Source organism: Herpailurus yagouaroundi, unplaced genomic scaffold (assembly GCF_014898765.1).
Source record: "Herpailurus yagouaroundi ecotype Mexico unplaced genomic scaffold, PumYag 193, whole genome shotgun sequence".
In the NCBI taxonomy this organism is placed as follows: domain Eukaryota; kingdom Metazoa; phylum Chordata; class Mammalia; order Carnivora; family Felidae; genus Herpailurus; species Herpailurus yagouaroundi.
The window spans coordinates 4801312-4814469 of record NW_024412424.1 but is presented as its reverse complement, the minus strand read 5'-3'; the positions used below and the strand labels follow the sequence as shown (position 1 = coordinate 4814469).

Below are 13158 nucleotides of genomic sequence, written 5' to 3'. Positions count from 1 at the left end.
CCCTCCTCCCCCACCCACCGCCCCGTCTGTTGTGATCCGTTTGGCTAAAGTCTGTGAAGGAAAACCAGCCGCACACAGGGACGTAGCTGGAAAAGGGAAGACGTCGGGGACCCCTGGCATGGGTGTGGGAGACCCTTTGGACCCCATTTTGAAAACCGCCAGGCCACGGAGAACAAACTGAGGGTTGATGGGGGGTGGGAGGGACGGGAGGGTGGGGGATGGGTACTGAGGAGGGCACCTTTTGGGATGAGCACTGGGTGTCCTATGGAAACCAATTTGACAATAAATTTCATATATTGAAAAAAAAAAAAAAAAAAGGAAAGAAAACCACCAGGCGGATGACAGTTGTACTTGGTACAAAAGCCAAGCGGTACAAAGTAACAGACAGTGAAAACTCGGGCTTGGTGTCTCCCCCAGGAGCACCTGCTTCCCTCCCCAGGGACCAGGAATATTAGCCGTTCATCCTGCTTCCTTCCAGAGACATTGCACCTTCCCCACCAGGGCCTTCCTGCTGGCGGCATCCAGGGCACACGGCCTTTGCTCCGTCCGCCCAGCCTGGGGTGCGGCAGACATGGCCAAAGAGCCCTCCGGGGAGGGGGACCGGATTTCTACCCCCACCGGCGACGGGTAGGCGGGACTCTCCCTCAGCCTCCCTAATACAGCATAGGGACCAGATGTGAGGTCAGGCCCCAGGGCATCCCCGCTGAGCCTCAGCGTGGGCCCAGGAAGTGGAACCTATCTGGGCAGCCCGGTGAGGGTGCTCCTTCTGTGCGACAACCAGTCACCCAAGGCTTCCTGAGCGTCTACGCCCTGGGACGCGTCCTTCGGCCACCTCCAGCCCCTGGGCCTGTGACAGATCCCTGGGGGGCCTGGTGAAAACGCAGTTTCTCTTTCAGGGGGCCCGCGGTGAGGTCCCAGGGCCTGCCGTTTTGGACGAGCGCCCGGGTCTTGGTGTCACACACTCATCAGCAAGTGTCTAGACAGGATCCTCAAACTCCAGCATAAATAAGAGGCACCAGAGGGCTTGCCCCAAACACAGCTTCTGGGTCCGACACCCGCCCCCGGGGATTCTGATTCTGCAGGTCCGGGGTGAGGCCCTGAGAACCTTTCTTCTCAACAAGCTCCCACGTGATGCGGGTGCGGCCAGCCCCCAGACCACCCCTGGAGTTCGCGCTGGGTTCCGGGCCCTGCCTAGCTCCGCTGAGCCCCGTAACTGCCCGGTGCGCGACCGAGATCGGGGGCACTTCGTGGACGTGTGGTGAATGCGGTGGGAGGGAGGAGCCAGCCCGAGCCAGTCCCCGGATTCGGCTCTGGGACTAGAAGGAGGAGGGGAAAGGTCCGCACGCCTAACTGTCCACGGCTCAGATCTGAGGTCTGAAGGGTTGTTATCGCCTCTTCGTTCCTCCCCGCCTTCCAACGGTGGGTTACAACTCAGTTCTCGCAGGACGCCTGCGGGGTTTCCTCCAGCCGCATTCAACTTCGTGGGTGCGGGCGTGGGGCTGGCTGTGCCCGAGGCCGGATTTTGCTGGGTGGACACCACGAGGTCAGAAAAGAGCCTGAGAGCTGAGGGTGGAGGTAAGGGGGTGGGGGACGGAGACCGGAGCAATGGCCCGTGGGGTCAGGCTGGTGGGCAGTATAAAGAGGCTGACGGTCCATAGAAAATTGACATACCCACAGCCCCACTGGGGTCAAGGACCTGTTGGTGCCGAATGACAGGAGGGAGGAGAGGTGGGAGTGGGGTCAGAGGCTGGGGTGCCGGGAGCCAAGGTATGAGGGGCCACGGATGCCCTGACGGCGAGATCCGGGAGTTAGGGTCATGGGCGCGAGTGGCCGAGGAGCACGGAAGATATGGCCATGGGGGAGAGGGTTCAAGGAAGCCCTTGGCCAGAGACTGGAGGAGACCTGTACTTCGGTGGAGGGTAAAATACAGTTTCAAGGTCCCCCCCCCACCCCATCCTGGGGCACACGGCCTTCCACAGCATGACTGCACCACTCCAACTAAACCAACGTGTCCTATCTCCCGACTCCTTGGCTGTGGCTGGGCTCGCAGAGGTGACACGAGGTGACTTCTGAGGCCAGCCCTTAAGACGCTCCGCAGCTTTTGCTCACGCCCGAGCCCCACCCCTGCAAAACACAAAACAAAGCAAAACAAAACAAAACAAAAAAACCCATGAGCCCCTCAGAGCCCCCGCACCTGCCTCTCCCGGATGATTTCTGGCTGCAGAGAGTGGAGTGGGAAGGGCTGCAGGGAGGAGGTGGCCTCTTGGGTGATCCAGGCAGGGTGGCTTCTCGTCTGTCCTGGGTCATGGTCGTGCCCAACATCCTCATTCACGACGGGACATGACCCAGCACAAGAGGGCAGCTGGGCAGAATGCAGGGGACAGATTACTGGACCTACTTCCTCTGGTTTGCCAGGCTGGGTTGGCAGCACGTTGTGGGGCAAGACAGCCTGGGAGCTACCAGGCGTGAGAGCAGAGGTGGAGATTAAGGAGGAGAAAAGACTGCCTGGGGAAGAAGGGGTGGTGGAGAGAGAGGCTAGGGAAGGAGATTAGACGAGGTGGGGATAAAAGGCAGTGGTGTGGAGGGGGCAAGGGTAGGCTACTGCCTAGGGGCCCCCAGTGTCCCCCAAAGGCCCTCGTGTCCATCTGTGAGACGCCCACCAATCTGTCTTTGGTGTCCCCAGAGGGTCCCGGGGTCGGAAGCAATCTCTTTTGCCAAGTAGGCAGACAGCGTGGCCCGGGACTGGGTGGCAGAGAGAGCACTGCCAACCCCTCCCCTCCCCCAGAAATTCACCTACAGTTGTAGCACTTGAACCTGAAAGGCGTACCTCAATGACGCGCAGGCTCCACGAAGGCAAGGAGCCTGGCCTTACCGCGTCCCGGTCAAACAGAACATAAGATTTCGGGATGTTGAGGTTGAGACAGGAAAGGAGAAGTGGGAACGGCTGCGTCAGCATCAGATGTCGCGGATGAGAAGGGACAGCAAGGGACATGAAGGAGGAGGGTCAGCAGGCCAGATCGGGGGTTGACGCTGCAGGGGGCGCCCCATTAAGGAAACAGAGGCCGAGGCAAAGTCAAGGTTAGAAGACCGTGGTGTGCACCTTCTTGACACTCCTGTCTATTCCCACTACATCTAGGGCCATGGACACTGCCTAAATGCCCAGCCCTGTGCGCTGGTGGAGAAGAATCTCCTGGGGATGATATCCAGCAACAAAAGCCAGAGAGGAGCGGCCCTCAGCCAGTGGCGGGCAGGCAGAGATGTGATGGATACGTGCCCGGTTTCCTCAACCCTCTGGCCCCACAGTTGGGGTGACTCTGAGGGGCTCCCTGGGTCCCCCAGGGGGCCTGGGTGCCACTTACCTTCTGCAGGAGAGTCTCTATAATGCTCCCTTTCCTGGCCCCCTTTCCCCTCCCCTGCAGTGTCTCCTGGGATCCGCTGCAAATACACTACTTGCATCTGCGTTCCGTTCCAGGGTTTGCACCTAAAAGGGAAACCCAAATTAAGGCAGGCGTTGGTAATGCTTGCCAAGCTCAGCACCAAATCATTCATGCACATGCATGTATTCATTTAACCTTCTATAAAGTGGGAATAATTAGCCTCGTTTTACGGAAGAGGAAAGAGACAATCGAACGCATAAATAATACACCCAAAGTCACCTCTCTGTCAGCTTCGTTGCCTTTTGCCTCCCTCTTCCCCCATCTGTCTGTGGACGGGCTGCCGGAGAGGGGAGGCCCGACCCCAGAAGACTCCTGGAGTGTTCCTTTGAAGGGCACACGGGGCACCTTGTCTAAAGTCTTCATTCTACAGATGAAGAAACAGAGCCTTGAAGGGACAAGTGACATTTGCAAATCACAGTCGCATTCATTTCTGAAATGGTGCTTTGTAGCAATCCTGTGAAGGCCACTAGAGTCCCCTTTTACAGAAAAGGAGTGGAGCCCAGAGTGGCGGGCAGGGGGGAAGCCAGCGCAGTGGCAGAGCAGGTGCTGGCGGCTGTGGGGAGAGTCGTGGGAAGCATCCTTCATCACTCCTCCTTAGGCCAGGTGCTCTGTGACACTTTTCACCTCCAAGCTGACCTTGTGCATCCTGCGGCAGGCAAGAGTGCTTGGCGATCTCATGCGACGGAGTGGGAGCCAAGACTTGTCAAGGCGTGGTTACCCGCCCTTGTGTCAGGGGAGAGCTGGGATTTGGCCGCAGCCTCGGTTGGACCATCGCATTAAACAGGAACCTGCGATCAGAAAGAAATGGCCTACAGACCTGTACTCACTTCGGGCTGGAGGTTCCTTGAGATGAATCTGATTCATTCCTTGAGATGAAACTGTTCAGTGGGGTCTGTAGGGGTGGAGACCGGGAGCAGAAAGGGACAGCAAACAGAGATGGAGGACACAGGGGGCGCCAAAGAGGACCTGTCACGTCTCTCGCGCTATCAGCCAGTTCATTTGGAGAACCAGGATCCAGCATTGGGGTTTAAATCCTTCCATTTGCAAACTCTAAAAAAAAAAAAAAAAGGCTAGTCACTGACCACAAACCCTCTATGCCCTGCCCTCCCTCACCACCCCTCAATACACACACACACACACACACACACACACACACACGATCTCAGCCTTTGATTGCTTCACAAATTCTGGGAACAGCCCATACTACCTCTCCCCACTCAACTCCACCCAACCCTACCCTACCCAATCCCCTTAAGGCAGAGCTCCCTAGGGAGATGCACAGCCACGTGAGCAGAGAAAATCCTTAGAGTGAGCCCAGCCTTGAGGAACCGGCCACTAGCGCGTGTCGCGGCCACTCGTGGACACCCGACCATACAAAAGGAAGAACTCTGTCCCCTTCTCGTCATTCTGAAAGACTGTGAACCCTGGAGTCCTAAATCATCACACAGGAAGCTGAGGACTTCCTGTTCAATCAGGACGTTGAGCCTTGAGTTCATCAAAATTCGAAAAGCTCCAGAAACAAAGACTTCGTGGACAAAACCCCGGAGACCAGAGTAAGTGGTACTTGTTTTTTTTTCTGTCTTGCCAGTTACCACTGTTAGAAGACACATATGCAGCCAGGACTGTCGTCCTCGCACCGTAGGACATTCCTGAAAGGTGAGGAATTCTTCGAGGGCCAAGCGAATGTCTCATCAGCCCCTAGATGCATCTACAAGGCAATTAATTATATAGCAATACTGACAAGGGGTGAATTTATGAGACTGTGGGCTCAGATGTAAAACAGGGGTTTTCTTGCTAAAAAAGGAAAGCCTTTCTTGAATGATTGGTTGTTGGTAACCGATTGAGAAAATCAGCCTTTCTAAAGTCTGTTAAGAAACAGGAGGCTCTCTGCGGAAAAACTATTCAGGAGGAAATCACTTGCCAAATTTCCCTATGTAAACAAAACCCAAACATGGTATATGAAGAAGTTGTAGCAAAAGGGACATATTAATTACAAAAAACACTGCAGGTGCTAGTGACCAATTTCTTGAGAAGACTAGAACCAAGGAGCCTCACGGTCAGGACTGCTGATTTGTCTCTGGAGGAGGTAGGATTTTACCCTCCCGGAGACAGGGAGATGTCCTCTTGGGATGCATCCATTCCGTTCTACTAACAAAGAGGCAGGTCAGACTGTGTTCCGAAGGGGGGGGGGGCATGGGAGGGGTGGGGTGGGGGCTACTTGGAGGTGTCTATTTCAACTGTTCCTTCATAGAAGAATCTGGAGTGCCCCGATTTTCCGAGTTAGAAGCTCTCAGAAGTTTGCATAGCTTGTCAGCCAGGCGGCCTACTACTCACTGACGCTTGAGTCCCCACTCCGACTGGGGGGGACAGCTCTAGACTATTCAGCCTGTGGGCGGTGAAGGGCCGGTAAAGGTTTCGCCACTGGCCCTCATGGGAAAAAAAGAGCCCTGATTTCTAGTGTTTGTGGATTTCTGTGGCATCGATATCCCCGCTGTGGTTGATTTCAAAGCTACCAAACCCCTGAATGCCGAGCTGGGGAGAGGTGGGCACGATCGGTTTTTACGAACCCGCGTAAGCCAGCCCCAGCATGCTACCAGGCTTGGGCGTCTTAGCCCCACAGACTGCCCTTTCTCTACTCAAAGCCCTCACCAGCCCCCAGGCTAGAGGATCCTGCTGATCACCTCGGGGCTGAGGTCTTGCCGGCCTCAGTTGCACCACGGGCCTTCTGTCTCCCTGCAAGGCCCCTTCCTCCCCACCCCCACCCCATCCCTCTCCCGGACTTGCTTGCGGATTGTTGCCTGGCGCCTGGCAAGTTGGGAAAATACCCAACGAAGTTGGAGGGCGTGGTGGCGAAGGCGGGTCTCTGTCCAAATGGCCCGGGGGCAATGCTGACTCGGTTTGCCCTCATCCTCGCCCCAATTCCCCAGGACCCCCGGGCTCATGGGCTCAGGCTTGCAGCAGCGGCTCCTTGCGCTGCCAAGCTTCTGGTCGCTTCCGCCGTAAATCTGCCGGCCTACCCAAAAGTGCCGTCTGCCAAGCCCACCTGCCCGTACTGGCAGTGGCAGCAGAAGTCAGAAATTGCCCACACAGCCTGGTTAGTGACCGCCAGCCTGGGTCCCTCCAGAAGGAGAGCCGGTCGGGTATAGGCAAGTCCAGAGCCGGACGAGTGAGCCACAGGGACGGGTTTGACAGGAAATGACAGCTCCCCAGCCAGGATGCCGGGCAGCCCCCTGCCCTGTCCGTGTGCCTTATTTTCCAACGGCCGCTGCACAAATGTGAATTTTGTAAGCTGGAAACATTCGCTAAGCAATTTAGAAGACTAGAGACTCCAGATTCAGGATGGGAGTGGTGATGTGGGCACCGGCTACTTGACTGAGGCCAGCCTGGGTCTGGCCTCAGAGAGGGGCCGGTGCAGGGAAGGAGGAACCCCAATATTTACCGAGGGCCCGAAAAATACCGAGGTGTCGCTTTTCTCATGCATGCATTACCTTACAGCAGCCCTGCGAGGTAGGTGCTACTTTCCCACAGTACAGAGGAGAACCTAAGGCTCAGAGAGGTAGATTAACTTATCCCAAGTCACACAGCCGGTAGGTTACGCCAAAGCCCGTCCATGCTCCCTTTGGGGAAGTGTCTTCAGGAAGGGATTGGAACAGACTGAAAGAGCCTGCTGACCATCAGGAACTGGGGGAAGTCCCACGAAGGCAAGCGATCCAGTGGCTGTTCTGTGTTTTTGTTTGTTTCAAGACAACCCTGGGTGCAAATATCTAAGAGCCAGACTGTACTTTCCTCTGAATCTTCCCACGGCTCTCACAGTTGCCTGTAGACCCACCTGTGCCACATCTGGGCTGTATGACATGAGCCAGGCTGACCCACTCTGCGTCCTCATCCACTAAGGGATGGAGCTGGCCTTCTAGAATTTCACTATGGCAGCGCTGTGGGTAGGATAATTTTTGCGTGGCAGGACATCCTTGGCCCTGCCTAACGAATGGCGAGACAGCAGCATCCCTCGTCTCCGGGGCCCCCCCCCCCCCCCCCCCCCGGGAAAAAAAAAAAAAAAGGCCACACATTTTCATGTGCCCCCGGGGCGCTATGTCACCCCTGACTAAGAACCTTTTAGGCCTCCGGAGCCATGAAAATCCCTCTGTAAGTTTTGGACTCTCAGCATCCTTCTGGGGACCCCAAGGCGCAAAATCATTGCTCTGAGATTGGAGGCAGGAGCCCCAGTGACTTCAGGAATGGGCGTGAGAGCCACTCATGCCCGAGTTTGAACTCCACCGTTCGTTCTCATAAATACGTGTCCTTCCCACTTTGAACGTCCGCATCATCACCTCCAGACAGGGGGACAATAGCGGCACCTGCTTGGGGGCGAGGGGTTGCCTAGCACGGAGTCCAACGCCAAGACCGCGGGAAGCATCGGTTAGGAGCAGTGGGGCGAGACCTCCCTCCGTCTGCGCTCTGTCTCCGGCCACCAGACTCTTCCTGCACGACACTTACCGTCAAAGCGATGGAATGAACCACTCGTGCGCTCATTTATTTACTGCCTACCCACCCCCCACCCCCCGCCCCGACCCCGTGAGGCTCCAGGTTCCACCAGGGCAGAGTCGACCCGGGTCCCCCTTACTCCGTGCTGTGTCCCGGGGTCTGGTACACAGTAGGCACTCAGTAAACCAGCTGTCAGGTGGTTGAAGGCTTCTAATCATCCCTGCCTCGTCTTTCTTGTCCAGGGCCCGCCACCCTCTGACGGCAAAGAAAACAGAGACTCGCTCCAGGATGACAGAGGCCAGCACGGAAATCACAGTCCCGACAGAGAACTTTGACGTGACGACAGAATATGACTATGAGGGCATAACCCCGTGCCAGAAGGGGGAGGAGAGGGCCTTCGGGGCCCAGCTGCTGTCCCCCTTGTACTCGCTGGTGTTCGTCGTCGGCCTGGTGGGCAACGTCCTGGTGCTCTTGGTCCTGATGCAGTACAAGAGGCTCAAGAGTATGACCAGCATCTACCTCCTCAACCTGGCCATCTCTGACCTGCTTTTCCTCTTCACGCTGCCCTTCTGGATTGACTACAAGCTGAAGGATGACTGGATTTTCAGCGACGGCACCTGCAAGCTGCTCTCGGGGCTTTATTACATAGGCTTGTACAGCGAGATCTTTTTCATCATCCTGCTGACGGTGGACAGGTACCTGGCCATCGTGCACGCCGTGTTCGCCCTGCGGGTTCGCACCGTCCTCTTCGGCGTCCTCAGCAGCGCCGCGGCCTGGAGCCTGGCCGTCTCGGCCTCCGTCCCGGGCTTCTACTTTTCCAAGACCCAGCGGGAGTTCTCCCATATCACCTGCAGCCTCCACTTCCCTCACGAAAACCTAAAAGCCTGGAAACGGTTCCAGGCTCTGAAGCTGAACACGTTGGGGCTGGTGTTGCCTCTGCTGGTCATGATCGTCTGCTACACCGAGATCGTAAGGATTCTGCTCAGGCGACCCAACGAGAAGAAGGCCAAAGCCGTCCGCCTGATTTTCGTCATCATGATCGTCTTCTTTCTCTTCTGGACCCCTTACAACCTGGCCATGCTGGTCTCTGCTTTCCAAGACACCCTTTTCACCGACGAGTGTCGGCAGAGCAAACAGCTGGACGTGGCCATGCAGGTGACGGAGGTGATCGCCTACACGCACTGCTGCGTCAACCCCGTCATCTACGCCTTCGTGGGAGAGAGGTTCCGCAGGTACCTGCGCCAGCTGTTCCACGGGGTCCTGGCCACGCGCCTGGCCAAATGGCTCCCCTTCCTCTCCGCGGAGAGGCTGGAGAGGACCAGCTCAATGTCGCCCTCCACGGCGGAGCAAGAACTCTCTGCGGGGTTCTGACTCGGGCCCCTGGGGGCCGATGCGGGACCCAGCCGGGGCGACCTGCCAGGCGCGCCGACCCGAGCGGAGGCAGGTTGGGGCTCGTGGCCAGATCCGGACACGTGACCACCACGGACCGTGCAGCCACGTGGGGCTGAGCGAGTTTAAAGGCGGTGTGGGCTGAGTTGCCTCCGGGCCTTGAACCTTCTCCAAGAACTTCTCCCTGGTGGGAAGGAGACGAATGAGCCAAATGGGACGTTCCAGAAGACCGGGACCGAGTTTACCTGTGAAGGCCTTGGGCCCAGACAGGATTTCAGATTCGTGAGCATTAGCATTTGTAAACAGAGCCCCTTGACCCCAGGCAGCCCCTGCCCCTGCTCCCACCACCAGTGAACTTGGAAGCAGTGATTTCCGCTGCTGACTTAGCTCCCAGCGGGGAGCCAATCAGCAGCCAGCAGCCCCTCCCCACCTTCCCCTCCCCTCCCCTCCCCTCCCCTCCCCTCCCCTCCCCTCCTGACCGCTGCAGGGCTTAGGTGCTTGGAAACCCTGAGGAACAGAGAACTCAGGGCGGGACAGCCAGAGCCCTGGCGGGGAAATAGGATTGGGGAACTGCTGTTGGCAGTAGAACTGAGATCTCTGCCCCTCCCCTGCTCAGGCTCGGTCTCTCAAAAATACTAAATAAAAAAAAAACTCTTTAAACAGCTTAAAAACACAAAGGGAAAAAGGAAATACCAAAATCACCCATAATCTCACCACCCAGAGACAACTACTGTGCATTCTTCGATGTATTTTCTCTTAGTTTGCTTTTTTTTCCCCCCATATATATTTACGATGGTGACAAAGGTGGACTTCAGCTGTTTTCCTGTCGTTGTTGTTGTTTCCCAGGTGAATAGATCAGTTTAAAGCATTGTTTCTGATGGCTGCACTGAACCCCACAGCAGGGATGCACCCAGTTTACTCCACGCGTTTCCCCAGATTTGCTTGCGGGAATCAGTTCAATCCGGCAGTGGTGACTGAGGACGTGCTTTTTTCAAAGCTAGTTCTCTGAGCTCTGGGAGGCACACAGGCACAGGGGTGCCCTGGGGCCCGTGGTGCTTGGGCAGCAAAGGGGAGGAAGGCATCCACCAGTCAGAAAACATCCTAAGGTGGGGGGGGGGGGGATGGCAGTGGGGAGCGCCTGGGTGGCTCAGTCAGCTAAGCAGCCGACGTCAGCTCAGGTCATGATCTCACAGTTCGTGGGTTCAAGCTCCACATCGGGCTTTGCGCTGACAGCCCCGAGCCTGCTTGGATTCTCCGTCTCCCTCTCTCTCCGCCCCTCCCTTGCTTGCGCGCTCTCTCAAAAATAAACATTAGAAAATAAAAATAAAAGACAGTACCCTGAGTAAATGGGTGTCCCGCCTGGCGACACAGTGACGCCATCGGGCTGGCCACTCTTTTTTTGGACCCTAGTGTTGTCCCTTCAATCAGGGACCTACTCTGTGCGCACGCTTCCTTTATGCAAAGCGACTGGTATCATGGAGGTTTGGAAAATGTTTGTCTGGGGAGGAGGAGGTCCCCCTGCCCTGGGCGTACGTTTCCACACAGAAAATATGGCGAATTCCAGGCTTTGAGAGTCAAGGGAGGAGTCAGCTTTCCACTGGTACACCTGCCGGTTCCTCTCTGCAGTGTGGAGAGAAGGAGGCGGAACGGAATTAAGAAACATTTGTCTGCCACTTTGGTAAAATGAGACTGCATCGAAAACCGTACTTGACTGCAACAATATCACAGTGAGAAATGCTGTCATTCCAAATTCCTCCAGTTCCATCTTTGAAATAAGACTTGTTTTGGGGCGCCTGGGTGGCTCAGTCGGTTAAGCGTCCGACTTCAGCTCAGGTCACGATCTCGCGGTTCGCGAGTTCGAGCCCCGCGTCGGGCTCTGGGCTGATGGCTCAGAGCCTGGAGCCTGCTTCCGATTCTGTGTCTCCCTCTCTCTCTGCCCCTCCCCCGTTCATGCTGTGTCTCTCTCTGTCTCAAAAATAAATAAACGTTAAAAAAAAAATTAACAAAAAAAAAAGAAAGAAGACTTGTTTTTTTGACGTGTCACCAAGGCAGTGATGTGCACTGCAGAAAACTGGAAACATCTAGAAAGGCCAAAGAAGAAAACGGAAGCACTTGGACCCACTGCCTACAGACAGCCTCTCTTAGCACATTAATGTTGAAATGCATCTCCTTCCTGGATTGTTTCCTAAAGGTACACACACACGCGCAATCACGCTTAACATTTTTTCGTGTAGCCGCGGTAAAATTGGACCATAGCAAGCACTCAGTAAATGCTGGTTGAATGGATGAATCTCTGAAACCCCCATTTCTGTATAAAGTGAGGATAAACCTAGTGTCTACCCCCACGGGGCTGTTTGGAGGATTAAATGAAACAAAGCAAGGAAAGCAGGTTGATCTCTTTTTTTCCTTTAAGTTTTTATTTTAGGGGCGCCTGGGTGGCTCAGTTGGTTAAGCGTCCCGACTTCGGCTCATGATCTCACGGTTCATGGGTTTGAGTCCCGCGTCAGGCTCTGGGCTGACAGCTCAGAACCTGGAGCCTGCTTCGGATTCTGTGTCTCCCTCTCTCTCTGCCCCTCCCCTGCTCACTCTCTCTCTCTCTCTCTGTCTCTCAAAACTAAACATTAAAAAAATTTTTTTTTAAGTTTTTACGTTAATTCCAGTTAGTTGCCATACAGTGTAATATTAGATTCTGGAGTACGATGGCGTCATTCGGCACTGCCATACATCACGTGTTACTCATGACGACAAGTGCCCTCCCTCATCCCCATCACCTATTTCACCCATCCCGTCCCCCCACCGCCACCTGCCCTCCGGTCACCATCAGTTTGTTCTCTCTGGTTAGGAGTCCGTTTCTTGGGTGATCTTTCTCCAAGTCTCAGATAAGAAATCTAACACCCCCTGATGGTGCCCCTCCTCAGTTACTCACGGCACCTCTAGCCCTTCCTGTCCCTTCTCTTCCTGCCCCCCCCCTTGCTCCTGTGCCTGCCAGTCAAGCCCCGCCTCCATGTTATTGCTGTTTCTATCATTTCATCCTTCGGAAAGGTGCCCCAAATAGCACAAAGAACTCCCAACCCACATTCCTCATCCAGATTCCCCAGCTGTCGGCATTTTACGTTTGTTTTAATTCGTCATTCTCTCTCTCCCTCCCTCTCTCTCTCTCTCTCTCTCAACAGATAGACAGGTGGATCGATGTATATAAATGTACTATTTTTCAGGACCATTTGAGGGCAGGTCGCAAATATGATGCCTTGTCAGCTTTTCGTCCCTCAGAATGATTTTACCAGTGACAAGGATGCTCTCCCACATCATCAAAACAGGAAGCTCACCTGACTCACACAATATCATCATGGCAGCTGTAACCCTCTTTCCGATTTCGCCCGCTTTGCAAATATTGTCCTTCAGAGTCCCAGGGTCTAGAATCACTGTTTACTTAGCGGTGATGGCTTTCTACCCGTTCGTCAGACCTTTCTTGTCTTTACTGACCACGGCATTTTGAACGCTACAGTCACCCGGCAGATGGTTCCTTGTTGTGGGTTTCCTGATGTTTCCTGATGATTCCATTCGGGTTATGCCACTGGAGCAGGAATCTCCCAGAAGTGAGATGTGAGATAACGTGTCCTCGGGGCATCATATCGGAAGTCACGTGGTGCCACCCTGCCTCCTCACCGAGGATGTTGAACTTCAATACTTGATTTAGAAAGCTTCCACCAGGTTTCTCCACTGTGAAGTATATGGTACTCATTTATCAATAAATGTCTATTATTAGTGGGCATTTCACTATATAGAAAAGGCACCTTTTCTCCTCCACTTACGTATTTATTCATTTCTTTCTTTATATCATCATGACCTC

General features: G+C 55.0%; 1 protein-coding gene and 1 long non-coding RNA gene across 6 annotated transcripts; one reads left to right on the top strand and one right to left on the bottom strand.

Annotated features, from left to right (window-relative positions):
* Window positions 1-2043: 2043 nt before the first annotated feature.
* On the bottom strand, window positions 2044-4794 carry LOC121011103 (uncharacterized). Of its 3 annotated transcripts, XR_005781494.1 has the most exons (5): window positions 4680-4794; window positions 4265-4487; window positions 3360-3481; window positions 2828-2944; window positions 2044-2124 (listed from the first exon to the last, which is right to left on the bottom strand). It is a non-coding gene; the product is annotated as an uncharacterized LOC121011103 (long non-coding RNA). The 3 variants fall into 3 exon arrangements; XR_005781493.1 differs by having other exon boundaries at window positions 2828-3481; window positions 4255-4487; XR_005781492.1 differs by having other exon boundaries at window positions 2828-3481.
* On the top strand, window positions 4558-9959 carry LOC121011102 (C-C chemokine receptor type 1-like). Of its 3 annotated transcripts, none has more exons than XM_040445119.1 (2): window positions 4558-4990; window positions 8162-9959. In XM_040445119.1, the coding sequence occupies exon 2, from the start codon at window positions 8208-8210 to the stop codon at window positions 9288-9290; it is 1083 nt and encodes a 360-aa protein (XP_040301053.1). In that variant the 5' UTR covers window positions 4558-4990; window positions 8162-8207; the 3' UTR covers window positions 9291-9959. The 3 variants fall into 3 exon arrangements, with proteins under 3 accessions (XP_040301053.1, XP_040301054.1, XP_040301055.1); XM_040445120.1 differs by lacking the exon at window positions 4558-4990 and adding an exon at window positions 5432-5523; XM_040445121.1 differs by lacking the exon at window positions 4558-4990 and adding an exon at window positions 5491-5600.
* The last annotated feature ends 3199 nt before the right edge of the window (window positions 9960-13158 follow it).